The sequence below is a fragment of the Dryobates pubescens genome, chromosome 8 (assembly GCF_014839835.1).
Source record: "Dryobates pubescens isolate bDryPub1 chromosome 8, bDryPub1.pri, whole genome shotgun sequence".
NCBI lineage: Eukaryota > Metazoa > Chordata > Aves > Piciformes > Picidae > Dryobates > Dryobates pubescens.
In genome coordinates this window covers 10538438-10554255 of record NC_071619.1, presented here as the reverse complement: position 1 = coordinate 10554255, position 15818 = coordinate 10538438, and the positions used below count along the sequence as shown (strand labels likewise).

The 15818-nt window shown below is 39.9% G+C and overlaps 1 protein-coding gene across 4 annotated transcripts in view; it reads left to right on the top strand.

Moving 5' to 3' along the window:
- Positions 1-1062: 1062 nt before the first annotated feature.
- SLK (STE20 like kinase) overlaps positions 1063-15818 on the top strand; it is a 54138-nt gene continuing 39382 nt past the window's right edge. Inside the window, exon 1 of one of the 4 annotated variants that reach the window (XM_009908138.2) lies at positions 1063-1946. In XM_009908138.2, the coding sequence (XP_009906440.2) occupies positions 1797-1946 (150 nt within the window). In that variant the 5' untranslated portion in view covers positions 1063-1796. Of the gene's footprint in view, positions 1947-2316; positions 2472-15818 lie in introns of those variants that run through there. The other 3 variants (XM_054163853.1, XM_054163854.1, XM_054163855.1) reach the window with 3 other exon arrangements.

Here is a 15818-nt window from a genome sequence, read left to right as displayed (position 1 = left end):
CGTTGCCTTACCAGCCTTATCCAGACAATCAGGACGTCTCAATTTCACATGAATAAATGCCACACATTTGGCGGCATATAAACAATAGGTTTTATATATACAACCATACTTCAGGATGATTTAGGGATCACGTGTGGGAAGAGGCCAGCAGATAAGGAAATTCAAGCCTGGGCACTGATTAAGCCTCACAAGACACCAAACATGTGCAGCACAGTAACGTCACGCTCTGCTGTGCCTGAGCACTGTCACAAACCAGTAGCAAGCCTAGGAACAGCACTGGCTCACAAACAAGAGTGCAATATGGTCTTTTTCTACAGACACCTGCCTCAAAAATTCCTCTCCCTGTCAAGCCCTCCAGGAAGTACCACTACATTATATAGCTCCTGGCAGGCAAAGAGGGCTTCATATTCCCTTCAGCTCGCACAATCCGACCTGAGAGCAATGCAGGGGAAGAAGGAAATCCACTTGTGCTGAAAAGAACTGAACTACGCAGCCATCCCTAAAAGGAAACTGTTCTACCTAGGAAACATCACTCTCCACCACAGGACTGGAAGAGTCTTCCCTATACGGGATAGTTGAGAGGAAATAAGGAAAGAGCAAGCCGTCCCTAAAAATAAGTGAGCCAAGAGAGGGCAAAGACTATCCCATTACGCCTATTAGGGGACGAAAGGGAAAAGTCACTTTCTTCTCCCCTCGAGTACAGAGTCTACCCCGACGGAAAAAATAGTGGAAAGCAAAACACACACAAAAGGAACCAACCAAGAACAAGACTATCACAAACACCAGCTCCCGCATCCGAAGGATAAAGGGGCAGAAGAAGGAAGTGAAACCCCTCTCCATCTTGGGCCAGCCACTAACTTACCCGCCCGGGGCCTCGGCGCGCTCCTATTGGCCCGTGCCGCTGTATCACGTGGGAACGGAAAGCCCCGCCTGTTCCCGCACGTCTACCGGCGACGGGCCGTTGGGCGGGCTGGCGGAATGGCGACTGCGCATGCGCTGGAGAAGGTGGCGGCCCGGGGCGCGAGGCGGTTATGGGAGCGCGGGAAGAGGGGCGGAGTCACGGAGCGCGCGCACGCGCCGGCGGCGGGCGGAGAAGGAGGTGCCGCCCCGCCCCGCAGGAAACGGTGCCGCCCGGGCCCCGCTCTGCGAGAGGGCGGGGGAGGGATTGTGAGAGGGATCGTGAGGGGGATCGTGAGGGAAGCGTCGTTTTTCTCCGTTCGTCCACCCTGGGACGCCGTCGGGCCCCGCGGCGTGAGGGCACCGGCCGGGAGTTAGGAGTGGGACAGACCCCTTCCTTACACCCGCCCCGTCCATCCGAGGCGAGAGCGCTTTCGGCGGACAGTGGGGTAATCGCTCCCTCCTGCCCGGCGTGAAGCCACTGCCCCCTTTCAACGGGAGCCGGGATCACTTCATCGCCCCTCTTGAGACTGTGTCCTCTGCCCTGTCCGCCGCCGCCGAGCCGTCTGTCCCGAGGAGGGAGCCCGGCACTTGTTGCTGACGCGATGGTCACCGGCCCGGCCGAGTAGACAGGGACCGCCAAAGCCGCCGCGGGAGGAGATCGCTGCGGCTGGTGTCGAGGGCCCGGCCCCTCTGGGGCTCCCGGGTGATCTCGGGGTGGTGTTTCCTCTTAACGCGTGGCGGTGACGGAGGACTTGCTTCGGCCCTCGAGGGGATCGCGCTCGCAGGACCGCCCGCCCCGGATGGTCACGGCGCGCTGAGGGGGCATCAACAGACGCCGCCCGCCCCCTCCGTCCTCCTGGTCGTCTCTAGGCTGGTCTCCCTCGGCAGGAAGAAAAATGTCCTTCTTCAACTTTCGTAAGATCTTCAAGCTGGGTGGTGAGAAGAAGAAGAAACAATACGAGCACGTCAAGAGGGATTTGAACCCTGAGGAGTTCTGGGAAATTATAGGAGAGCTGGGAGATGGTGCTTTCGGTAAAGTGTTCAAGGTAAGGGTATGCGGGCGACTCAAATCACTTGTAGTATTTATTGCTCGTAGCTTAAAGTGACTTGTAGTATTGCTTCTGAGTTCAGCTGTCTAAAGCTCGCCTGTCTGTAAGCTCTGCCACCTTGGGATACCTGTGGTAAGCATCAGGTTTCCAGAGAACTTAGTGAGGCAGGTAAGCGCTGCACCCACCTGCTGCCCTGCGAGAAGGGACGTGTCCGAGATCCTGTGGTGTGTGTTGGAGAGCAGAACGTGTGATCCAGACGCCTCTTGTCCACAGAGGCTCATGAAACTAAAGATAGAAAAGACTTATTAGGTCATTGTCCCGCCTTCTGCTCCACCCTGCCCGTTGCTGAATCGCTTGCTTCTCCTGTATTTTGTTATTTTGGGCTCGTGTACAGTGTGGCTTCTAACATTACAAAGCCTCTATTTGCTTATATGCGGAGGTCATACTTCTTTTCGGTAAAGTTTCTGTGTGGACGGAAGTTCGTGCAGAGGAAAATTGACTCGTGTGCCTCGTGCGTAGCTGGTAGGGCCAAGCACACGCCGCATTGAATGGCCATTCTATCTTCTTTCATGTGGAGTTAAATAGTTGTGTTATCTTGGCTTTCTTTATGTGGCAGATTTTCTATGATGGCTCTCCTAACTTCTCTCAGTTGTTTAATCCTTAAATCTTAAGGGTACTGGTACAAGTAGTGTTTTTAAGAATGCTTATCTGCAGTCTAACAAAGTCGAGTACAGTGGCATAGATGATAACACTGCTAGTGCTTGACAAGACTAGCTTTCAGAGAAATCTTTAACTGCTTTTACACTTTATAAAAGGGCACTAATGCCCCTCGTTTGGTTTAGAGATACTGTGGAAAAAAAACATCATGGAGGATAAGCATGAGAGAAATGGGGAACTGACGTGAACTGAGACAGGTTCTTGAAACTACAAAAAAAAAAAGTATGAAAAAGAATAGCATTTGCAGTCTTTCTTAGAGCTATTTCAGTCAAGCAACAACTATATTTAGAGTGCTGCATTTGAGAGCTTATGAAATCTGGGTGCTCGTGAAACCAGTCATATATTTGGTAGAAATGATTGTCGATTTTATTATACTGTGGTGTTACGTATCTGTAAACTTGAGCAGAAGTGCCACAGTGAGCTCAGAAGGCTGGGTAGGGCTTTCTCACCCAAGGAATTTGTGTCAATGTTCTATTTTAAGATCATCTAGTTTATTTTTATGTTGGTGTGATACGTAGTCTGGATGGTGGAAGATTAGAGATTTTATTAAAATGAGGGGGAAATACGTCTGAAGTTCCTGTATTGTAAAGCTTTGTGACTAAAAAACCCTAATGTCTCTAATGGCGTTTGCAGAGTATTCACATTGTCTTTTAAACTTCATAGTGAAGTTTTGTTTCCCTGTTTGTAAATATAAAGCTCTGTCCCGTAGAGATGACTCGGGAAGCCTCAGAGATACAACATTAAATGCGTTCTCCTCCTCCCCCACATGCATTTCCCCTCCCATCCCCAAACCTCTTCTCACTTCATGTTTACCTATAGGCATGTCTGTATTAGTAATAGTCTGTACAGGACGGTGCCTGAACAAGACAGCTGGTAAATTTTTGCATTTCAATGTACTTTGTGTACAGTAGCAGGTACTTCTCCAGTTGACTGATTTTTCACTTTGAGATTAATTTCTGTACTTTATGTGACAGTGTTAACGGTTGAATTAGAATGTTTCAAAACTAAATCCTGTTTTAAAAACTACTGGTCAGAATTACACATGCAATTTCAGTGGCAAACTTGTTGAATGTAGCACATGTGAAGATTAAAGTGTGGCACACGTGACGTAAAAGTATGCCTGGAGAAAAAGAAATCCAATAAAAAATAAAAAGTCCTGTTGTGTGAATTCAGCTACTTACTTTGTTTCCATCTACTCTGAGAAGGAGGATTTCACATAAATACTAACTGTGCTTGAGTTCCTGCACTGGAGCACGTTTGGCAAGGAACTGTTTGGTGTGTGTTGGTGGTTCTTCCTTGGAGATACACCTCGCTTGAGAATATCACCCCAACAGCCCTTCAATTATTGCAATCAAAAGTAAAAAATAGAGCAAAACTGTCAATGTTTGAAGGCTCTGTCTTTAAGTAATATAAGTGTGTGTGGGGGGGTTAGGTTTTAATTTTGCTTCTGTGGTGTTTTTTCTCATTTTATGGCTTTGTTTTTCAGTGAACACCCTACTGTCAGTTACATTTGCCAAAACTACATTTGCCTCTGTTTAAGATTCTAGGAGTCAGTGTGTGACAGAGTTTTGGCATATGTTATCAGGCAACTCCATTTTATCATATAAGCCTTAATATGCTTTAGACTTCTAATAAAAAATAGGTTAGATTGGTTACTTGCTGTGATTTCCTGTGGAGAAGTATTAGATTTAGCTGTTAAATTCATCTTCTGGACAAAGTATAAACTTATTTATATAAAAACTCAAGAGCAACTCTCGAATACTTCTGGCAGTGCTGTAAAGCCTGGCTGGTAAATTTAGTTAGATAAAAAATGCTATATTCAGTGATAGCTAGTTTTGTATACAGAAATCTTAAGGGTACTGAAAACTTGTGATTCATTCCCCCTCTTCTCAATAAAGTACAAGGGTTTTGCTTATTTTTTTAGTAACTTAAGTGAGTTACTAGAAGAGCTTATTTCCTTTGAAGCTGTTCTAGTTCTCTGAAGCTCTTCTTAGCTCTGACAATTCATACATATGTGGTCTCTAAGTAATGTTTAGACATACCCTGTTTCTAAGCATTTCAACTACTGTTGTGAGTCTCTTCTGATCAGAGGAGTGATGTAGTTGCAGGTTACTGATGGCAAAGGTTTGTGGTGTTATAGGACTTTTCATTCTAGCCATTTTCAGCCTCTTTTAAGACACCACTTTTAGTCTGTTTTCTTTTCTTTTTTGCTCTTGGCTGATGAGTGATGGTGTCGTTTTCCATCCTTTTTCAATTTAGAGACCCTTGCAGTACTTCAGTATCAGGTGATGGCCCTTGTAAGGAAAATTTCAAGGATGCTGAAAATAGACTTTTTTCCCAGTCTCTTTGAATTGCTTTTCATGAGTTGTTCAGAGTGAGTGGACTGCCTGGGTTCTGACAGCTACTGAAGAGGCATAGTATTACCGTTGAGAGCTGGTTTCAACTTTGAAGTTTGGCAGCTAGACTGCATACTACACTTTCTTGGGTTTTTATTTGTTTCTTTGTGTGGTTTTGCTTTTTATTTTAAACAAAGCAGAACAAAGCCCCCCAAAACAAAACCACAGAAGTAATGAAAAACAAAAGAGAGTTGGAAATGGCTCTTGATTTGATCCGGTTAAGTCCTCTGAAGAATCAGAGGACTCGGTGTTAAAACTGTAATCAGTTTGCTTTAGAAATCAGTTACGTTATTATACCGTATTACTTTATTGTGTGTCATATTGCCCTATTGTGTCACATATCAGTTCAGTGCAAATAGTAGACATTGCTTTAAGATAAATGAGTATAAGGAAGTGTTAGACTTACATCAGCTTTAAGCTACTTTCCAAATTCCCAGAAGTTAATGTTCACATGAGGTGAAAACAGACCTTTAAAATGCTTAATGTGTTCTGTGATTTTTTGCTGCTAAAGTTTGTGATAGAGAATATTTCTAATACAGATGCACATAACTAATTAAAATGCAGATATCTCCCTAACTTAACCTTTTGAATGAGATAAAGTGCTGAGATGATATTTCAGTAAGATTTGCCAGCCTTTTTTTGGTAGTAAGAACGAGAGCACTTATAATGCAGGAAGGTGTTCTAGTGTTTAGTTGGTGTCATCCCTGCACCCTTCACCAGAGGGTAGTCCTCCAACGAACTCAAGTGTTCTTTGCCATCATTATGATAATTATGGGTATCACCTGTCCAAATACACCAATTTTAAGTCTTCTATGGGAACAGATTTTATAATTGTAGAATAGGTGTGGCAGTATGCGAAATACACTCTGCCCATTTAGACTGTGCCGTTTATAACCCTGAGTCTAAGATGCTGCGAGCATTGTGTATACCAGATTCTCGTAGGAATTTGGAAAATCAGTTGTTTGTATTTCACTTAAAGTTACCAAGACAAGTTTTCCAACTCTCAGCAATTAACTGGTGCTGGGTTATAAAGCCTATTCTGCTTTTTTTTATAGGTTAGAGAAGAAGTGTTGTGGGAGCTGATAGCCATAATCATGGTGAACAGCATTACTCAAATGCATTATCTTCTCAGAATTACAAGTACATTAGCTATTCAAATGTACTTGTATTTGCAATAGTAGCCAATACAAACTCATCTTGGGCTAATGACAGTGGATTTTAGATAACAGTGTTTATTTAAGTCCAATAAAGTAATGATGCTGCTTCTAACATATAGGTTAAGCTTGCTTTTGTTTCTGTATTTAAAACAATCTTAACCTGTAATGTACCTATATGACTTCAAGGAGAGATTGGCATTGCCTTGATGTCTTCTATAGAGGGTGGAAGCAAATGGAATTTTTAAACAGTGATTTAACAAGGCTGGACCAATTAAATAATTTGATGATAGTGCAGTCTTAAGTCCTTTTAATGATAAATATGAACTGACAGTTGGTGACTGCATAGGAATACTTTTTGTGTACCACTAACATTATAACTCATTTTCTAATCCTAGAAAATACTTCAATTACTCTGACCTGAAAATCAGGGCAGAGCAAGGAGAATTCGTATTTCCTGGCTTCTGTGGTCTCAGCACATTGCTCCAAGTCATTTGAGGTCGTTTGTTTTCCTTCCTTTCCTCCTCCAGGATTGTGGAAATGTCTTTTCCACTGTGACCTGTGGTATTAGACATGTCTTTGCCCCTGCCAATGCCAGAATTCATTGAAAGAAAGGGGAACAAAAGAGGAAAGGTTATCGTTTTGCTGAACTTCATGCATGAGTGGTCAGGAGTTGAGGTGCTTGAGTTGCCAACCTTGGATGTGTTTAAAGGTGGTTTGGATGTGGTGCTTGGGGATATGGTTTAGGGGCGAACTTTGTAGAGTAGGGTTATAGGTTGGATTTGGTGATCCTAAGGGTGTTTTCCAACCTGAATGTTTCTGTGATTCTGTGATTGTTACATCTGTATATTGCAACTCGGAAGTTATTTTAACGATACTAATGTATTGTGATACTTGCTAGGGTAGCTAATCTTGTATCTCTGTTTTCACACTCACAGGAGTAAATTATGACCACTTAATATCTGCAGCACAGCTAGGTTGTTTTTAGTCTTTTGATTTACCTGGTGTCTCTATCTCTTCTTTAGAAGAATTTGATTGAGTCTGCATCAGAACTTAAACATTCCCTGTGGAAGGATGGTTCTTGAGTTTGTCTGAAATCTTGTACTTTTGGTATTGAATGGAAGATGAATTCACTTTTGAAAATTTCCTGTCAAATGCTGTTTCTCAGGCCTGATCTTTCATGGGTAACTGTGCTATAAGCTTGGACCTGGAAAGAAAAAAAGCAGGGGGAAATGTCATAAATTGAATTTTAACACAAAGCAAAAAATCAGTGCAGAACTTTTGGCTATTTTAATTTGAAATGGTATATTAAATATATTTTGTTCTAATCTGTTTTAATGCATAACTGACTATCTGAGTTGGCCTCTAATTGAAATGGACCAGTAAAATAGTACTGTTACCCTCAGGAGAGTTGAATTAATAACATTCACTTGCTTTGTTTAGCCATGGAGGCATTAGTAGATAGAGGAGAGACAAGTTGATTCACTTTCAAGAGCAATGTTCAATTTTAAATATTTAGTCTGAGTAAAATAGAACTAAAACTTTCCCTTAATTTTGCTAAGAACAATAATTCCTGTAAAAGTATCCTGGGTGTTTTAAGTGTACTCCCTGTGGTCTCGATGAAAAAAGATGTGTGACCCATTCATAGAAGATGAATGATTTTAGTCTTGCTGATCAACTTGGTGAGATGCTCTATGTTATCTTTATTTTCACACCATTGCAGTTTTATGATGTTGAAAATACCAGATAAGGAAAGGCAGTATCACTGTTTTAAATCCTAGGAAAGATATCAAGGGGAAAGCTGTACTGAGCACTTTACACCTAGCTAACTTTTCTGAGGAAATGGGCAATTGCAACTGGATTCTTAACTGAGATTTTTTTTTTGTTTGGAATGCCTGTTTGTAGAAGGTAGTACCTTCTTTCCAGCTTCTGTAGCAAGGAAATATTGAAAAGATTTTAAAAGTATAGCACGTTTCACGTCTCATTTGTTTGACATCTTTAATTCACTTGGCTTAAAATCAGCATCACACAACTTGTGAGTAATGTATTGTCTGTTGCATTCAGAATTGGAGCTGCAGACATGTTTGTGGAGAATAAATGCTCATGATCAGTCCCTGGTAAGGCAGTCATCTTATCCAACGTGTGAGCTCAGTTCTATAAACTGTTTAAAACTCTTGAGTAAATAGGAAACCATTCTTTGATTTTATTTAGCTATGTTTAGAAAAGTTCCTAACTTTTTTCATGTCACTTGATATTTCATATTTCTTAGCTAACTATTTGTGTATGTGCTTGGACTGTTGATTTCTTGTCTGGAGAGTAAAACTGGATTTCAGGCACAAGCTAAATGTGACAGTGTTGCCAGATAGCCTGCAGAACAAAGCTTCTTTAAATGTCCTATCTTTGCGAGATAATTCTTCATAGTGAAGTCAGATGCAGTCTATTAAATTAAATAATTCTGATATAGGAGCTAAACCAATGTTGTGATACTGTTTGTTGGGTGTTTTTTTTAACAAATTGGTTAAACCTTTTGTGCTTAATTTTTTGGCAGGGAAGTAGTCCTCCAGTAACACAATCCTCCAAGCAGTAATGCATGCTGTTGTTGCACAGCAGTAGTTCACAAGTTTCATTTGATGGTGGCTCAGATTCTAGTTGTGACCAGTCCACAAACAATATTGAAGAAATAATTTGTTTGGGTTGGATTTGCAAATGTCAGAGTCACCCACTTTGGGATTTAGTTTATTTTATTTATTTTTTTAATTGAATGCAATTACAGATAGGCCTTACATATTTGATGGGCCATGACCCATGTTTTGAGAATCTGGTAACATTATAAAAGTCATTCTTCTTCAGTGACAGTTGTGACTGTGTGAAAGAGGCAGCATGTAATTAAAGACTCGGGACTGAGATCTTAAATGCATTCCTTGAGATCCCACTGCAGGAAATCTTTTAAGAGTGCTTTTTTTTGGTCTTTGCTTCATTGTGCTTCCCCAATAACCTTTAATTATATTCAGATTATGCACAGAATTGACAAATTCATAGTCTCACCTCTTTTGCCTGTTATCTTACATTACAGTAGCTGCCAAATTACTCAAATAAAATGCTTGTGTTATCTTTTAATTCTATACTGATTGGATTGTTCCAGTTTTAAATGCTGAGTGATGGAATAGCTATGAAGTTTGCAGTTAGAAAACAAATCAGATGTGTTAATAGCACAGTGTTCAAAAAAAAAGAATGTTGTTTTATAATTTTTCTCCAAACTCCTGTAAAATATATACTGGAACTCTTTCTAATTAATTTTTAGTGGCTTTAAAACATGATTATAGTATGGAATGCTTGAAATAAATTTCTAGCTGTCAAATGTGTCTTGTGGAAAACCATTTGTTTTTTCCCAGTTAGATATCAGAAATGATCTCTTTTTTTAGAGGGAAAGGGAACCTAATTCTTGCAGAGTATGTTTGAAGAATGATACCCAATAAAAAATAACTCAATAATATTCAATAAAACCTAGCAGTCTCCCTCAAACTGCTCTGCAGTAGTACTCGTATGTCAACAAAAACCTGAAGATTTTTCAATTGGCATTTACATTTTCTGTTGAATGTGGTCTACATTAATGATGCAAATCAACTAAAGGACATGCAGCAGAAGGATGTGCAGAAAAAAAATGCACAATAAAATGGTAATGGAATATTCTTCATGTATTTAAAGGACCTACTGTTGTATTTTAGCTTAGGAGGATATATTCTTTCTTTAAGCAGTGCTAAATGATTGTAAAAGCAAGTTACAATATTTAAGTTACAAATTTTTCTTGTTTATTTTTGCTCTGTGGGTTGAGGCTGGTTTGCAGTATTTTGTGGGAGTGCATTTGTTTATGTAGAGAGGCTCATGTAAAGGAACCGAGCTTGACTGCTGGTATAAAAGCTAAGAGAAATACACCAACTTTTTACCCTTTATGTAGCCATGTTTGCATGGTAGAGACATTTTCTAGGTAGTTAACTACCTGTAGCCTAGAGCACAAAATTGCTCAAGCGCAGATTCATGCTTGAGTCAAGTTCCACACAAAATCTGGCTTTAAGAAGATAACCAATTCTCTGAAGCATGCTATTCTGTGATATTATTTTTGGCAAGGAATATGACAAAGTAAAAATGTAGGATCATGCTACAATAGACAAATCTGTTTATTGATCAGCTTTTTAAATTTGCTAAAGCTATCCTTACTACAGAGGACTAAGTGACTGTAACCTGAAAGTATCACTCTTAAAAATTAATGTGAGTTGTTTGAGAAAATCTGAAACTGAGGAAGGCCACAACAAATGAAAAGACTTTCCTTATTTTCAGAAAGAATTCTTCTGAAGTTTCATTAATACAGTTATTCAAAATGAATGGCTGAAAGGGCAACTGTAGAGTCTACCAAAGTTTTGGGGGGAACTGTTACCCTAAAATTTAAGTTGTGCCTGCATCAAAATTAAGTATGAAAGCAATGGGGAATCCCCATGTTGAGGGGAATGGGGTTTGAATCCATATAGCTTGATGATGAGTTGGAGAAGGCTATCCCTTTACTTGAGATCATCGGACAGCATTTTAGATCTGCGGCTTTCTCATTTAAGGACAACTTTAAAGGACTGGATTCTGTCTCTAAAAATGTTTAGAAACCATGATGTTCTGAGGGAAGTTACTGTAACTTCGTTAATGATAAAGTAATAACTTGGCAAGACTTTTTGCACTGGAGTTTATTCTTTCTTTATCTTGTAGATAAAGCTTTTCTCTGGCACATGTCTGGATTTCACAGTATAGACGATGACTTTTAACTTGTATTTCTCAGCAGTGTTTTACCAGGAAAAGAGTTAATAGTTTGTAATCAGAAGGCAGTAAAACCTTAATGGAAAAATGTCAATTGAGGGTTTACTGCAACATGCTAATTCTTGCTGAAGCATTCATCTCCTTCACAACCTTTGTCTGAATCAGGCTTTTTTCAATTAATGTGCTGCCTTTTTTTTATGTTGTGAAGTTCAGTCATGTTCCTGCCCCACCTTCAGCTTTTCCTGTTTGAATGGAAGAGGCCCAGCCATTTTAGTCTGCTTTTTATAAGGCAACTGCTTGACCCTTTAATGATTTTAATGGTTTTTCTCTCATTGTCTTATTTGCTCAACTTCTGCAGATGCCACCAGTCTTTTAGTTCACCATTCAGGCAAACTGTTCCTTTCGTCAGTGCTGGGTCTGTGTTAAGTATATTACACTGTGCAAACTCCAAACCATCATCATGGCTTGGTAATACAGTCAGAAGAATTTGAACAGAAATCTCCAGAACGACCTCAAGTCATTCCAGTAATGTGGAGAAATGGGTATTCCTAAGAGTTAAGCCAAGCATTTTACTTTTTCACCCATTCTAGCTGCTTTTTTACTACTAGTGGAGATGCACTCACTGACTTTTTAAGTAACCTGAAAGAAGGAGGCACTGTCAGCTATTTTTCATCCCTCTGGGATAGGAAGTATGTGAGCTTAAGGATCACCATAGAAGCAAGAATACCATCTAGTATTTCCTTATTGACTGACAGGGATAGCTGTGTACTTGAAAATTCCTCTTTGCTTTTGTCTCTACCAAGAACTTTAAGCTGTCTCTCAGCAGCAGACTTAGATGTTGTGGTCAGCTTCATAACCCTAGAAGTTTTTGTTAATTTAGCATGTTACCCCCTTTCAACCTAAACCATTCTGTGATTCTATGTTAGACTTAAATAAAACCCAAAAATCTCACACCTCCCCTGGCATTTAAAATTGGAACATACTTGTTAATTGACCTATTTGTGATGCCCCTTTCAATGTTCTTGTCACCTCTTCATCTTTAGTGGCCCAGCATGGGACCTTGCCAGTGCAATATGGAGAAGATTCTTTTGAATCTCTGAAAAGCGCTAAGCCATTATGGAACTGTGCTACTAAGTGAAGCAGTCAATAGCACATCTTTCATCATTGGAATGGGCTGCCCAGGGAGGTGGTGGAGTCACCGTCCCTGGAGGTGTTCAAGAGGGGATTGAACGTGGCACTTGGTGCCATGGTCTAGTCATGAGGTCGGTGGTGACAGGTTGGCCTCGATGATCTTTGAGGTCTCTTCCAACCTTGGTGATACTGTGATCTTCTCAAAGTGGTGCATTTCAATAGCTTAAGTACAGAAGCAATTTTTGAATGAGTAGGTGGGTCTTTACCAGAAGTCTTTCCCACAACATACAAGGCAATGCAGACAGAGTTTGGCAGTGTATTCCCATTCCCACCTCCTTCCTTGTGACAGGTCTTGTGCTTGCGAACTCCATGATGATCTGCTTCAAGGAACTAAGCCACCTAAAAGCTGATTGTACATGTAATCTTCTTGGCTTGCAGACTGGCTCATGGGAGAGCCAGACAAGTGACAGTGCCAATATAAGGGAAAAAATGACAGAACAGTTTCTGCATTAGCTTAAACAGCTATAAAAGGGACGCATCAAGGTGGAATATTGATATTCTGAAGTTGTTACGGTGTATCAGGTAAATGCATTTTGTCAGGACAAAAGAAAAAATGGATGTACTTCTGTTGCAAAACCGATCTGCTATTAGCAACAGTACTTACAAAAGGGCAGCTTTGCTAAATGCTGCTGCTGGTATTGTTACCCGCCACTAGTTCTGTCCCTTGGCATCACTTAACATCCATGCTAGAAGAATTTTGTTATGTAGACATACCTTTAACTGGAAGTCTAGTAAAAGCCTGTGTCCCCAGTTCTGTTTCAGGTGGTGATTCTTTTCTCTAATTTAGGTATGTTACATAACAGCTAGAAAGGAATGAAAATTTTATAAGGCTTCATATTGAGAACTAAATTTACCTGTACGAGGAAAGTACAGAAACTGAATTGCATTTCAGAGTGAGCAGAGTGTTTTGAAGCCAGAAGTGGCTTAGATAATTTTTCCAAAAAGAATGGCATTTTGCTTTCCCCCTCACTGTACAAATACACAACAAAAGATAACCCTCTGCTTCAAAAAGCCTTCAGTCTAATAAAAGAATTAAAAAACAAACATGAGACAAAAAGAGTAGGAGGAGAGGGGAAGTCTTGTCAAAGAGAAAACTACTTCATCTCTAACAGCAGTGGTGGTACATCCTGATAGCTGCCACTTCGTGGGGACACGAGCAAAATAAAGCTTTTGTAATTCCATTAAAAGTAGCATTGCCACACTATTAAGAGACAAGAATAGTACTTCCTCCTTAGCATCTTGTGTGTTTAAATGTTATCATCTTACTCAGCAGTTCTGTCAGAGGAAGAACATTGTTCCTGTGTTGCTTGAAAATCTTACTGGTAAAAGCTCGCAAGTCCACTATCTGCAAAAGTCTTGAGTAAATCACCTGGTTTCCCTTTGCATATTTAATGCATCAAACTCTGCAAAGTGTTGAAGTATTTTATTTTGCTTTGTTTACCTGGATTTGTTTTTACTACTTCTGTCACGTGATGCAATTATTCCTGTGGCCATTTGTATCTGTCACCGGTGTATCAGGTAAATTCTGAATGAATTGCACTAATCAGTAAAACAGCAAACAGCCAGTGCAATCTGTCTGCCCCTGGTGGGAGGGAAGGGAGGATCTGCCCTTCAACCCACCACAATTATAATTATCGGCATGCTTGTAAACTAAAATCTGTTTTGAAATGGAGTGAGTAATAATAGCCTTTGCATTCATGGAGGTTTTCAGAGTAGTCAGTTTTCTTAAGTGTGTAGTCATTTAAATTCACCAATTACAAAAAATCCAACAAACCAAAGAGTTAATCCGAAGCAGCAGCATGTTCCACTACTGTGCTGAATATGAATGAAGTTTACTTACAGAACCCAGGATGCTATTTTTGTGGCTCTTGAATAGCTGATTTTTCAAGGAATACCAAATGTTTATTCCAATGGCTCTTCCTCATCTCTTGAGATGTCATACTTGCAGCACAAAGACAGCCAGGTCATTTTAATCAGTTTGTGCTGCAACCTTTTTAACTTGCATGTCAGAAGATTTCACTTTTTTATCATGAGATGGTTTGTAGCTTTAAGGTCATTACTCATGACTCAAAAAAAAACCCAGAAATAAGTCTCTAAAAGCATTAAATAGCCTGCATCATCATAATGGATTTTGTAATTAATAAAGTTCATTGTATAACTGACTTGAAAATAACTTGTTTGTGTTATAGAGAGCTGAAAGACACTGGCTTAGCTTTATTGGTTTCTTTCTTCTTGTTTCTGCCTTTGCAGTTGGTTTCTGTAAGCTTGTTTTAAAGTTCTGTACGTAAGGAAGCAACAACTTCTCTAGAATGCTAAACTTCTCATTCTTTTTAAAAGATAGGAATACCATAAAGAGGATCTGAATTGATTTCTGCAACAATTTTGTTTAAAAAGCAGGGTTGATGTTGTACAGGGCTTTTTTACTCTACTTCCTTTTTGTTACTTCACAAATAGGGGAAGTTTTATCCTAAGAGACTAGAGCATGCATGAAGCAACAATATATGCTTTGATAGTTTTGCAAGAGTTGTTGCCAGTTTTGATGTGGTATTGAAGTAGTCTTGTTTCATTTCCTACTTTTACAGCTGCATCTTTTTCTAAAATACTGAACATTAAACTGCCTATATAGTTTATATTTTTCCCTTGAAATATATGGAATATACATCACTTACTGCTCATTTTAGCAGGACAAAGAATGAATGAAATGGGTTCATAATGCTTCATCTTGTTTCATTTTATCTTTCCCCTCTGGCTATTTCTCTGTGCTCATTGCAAGTCCTGATTAGGGTTCACATTGCAGTATCAAATTATACAGAACCTTTTCCTAAGCTGCCCATAGTTTTGATGTAGGAAAATGTGTGCTCTTTAAATGACAGTTAAGTTACATCTGCTATACTGCATCATTTTCTACAAAAATACATAAAATAAATTGTCTTGGTAGAGGTCTTTAAATGTCTTCTTTCTGGTAGAATAAATGTAGAACTTTTAATAATATTCTTTACTTTTTTGACAGTACAGGTTTTTTCACTTTAATGGCTGTGCCACATTTCATTTCCATGAATGTGTAGTTTCCCTAGTAACATGTCAGAAGGCTTTTGTTGAAGAGTTCTTAAAGTCCAAAGAAGTTGTCAGCTTTGTTACTTTGTTGACTTGTTCATTTACAGTTTGGCAAGACAATTTTCTGTGCTCAAGTCAGATGCCTTTTTTTGTTGTCGTTTTGTTACACATAAATAGCAGCACTGGGTCAGCAAGCAGCTGTAACCATCTTGCATCTGATGTGGCTAAAGGCTCCGGGCAGGGGAGATCCCAATTTTGGTTTGTGAACTAGCTCCAAGGAACAGGGTAAGGAGGAACTGTGGGTTGACCCAGCCACTGTATTTAAAAAGAGAAAAACAAACAGAACCCCAAACTCAAGAAACAAACAAAAGAAAACATCCAAAACAAAAACAAATGAACCAACAAAACAAACAAAAAGGGTGTTCTAGGTTGATACATGTACTCCTCTGAATGTACACCTCGCAGTCTGTGAAGTGCCAAAAGACAAGATGACTCAGTGCTGCATGAAGCCAAAACTCTCTGTGGTGTATCTGTTTGCAGGAAGTTACAGTTAGGCCTTC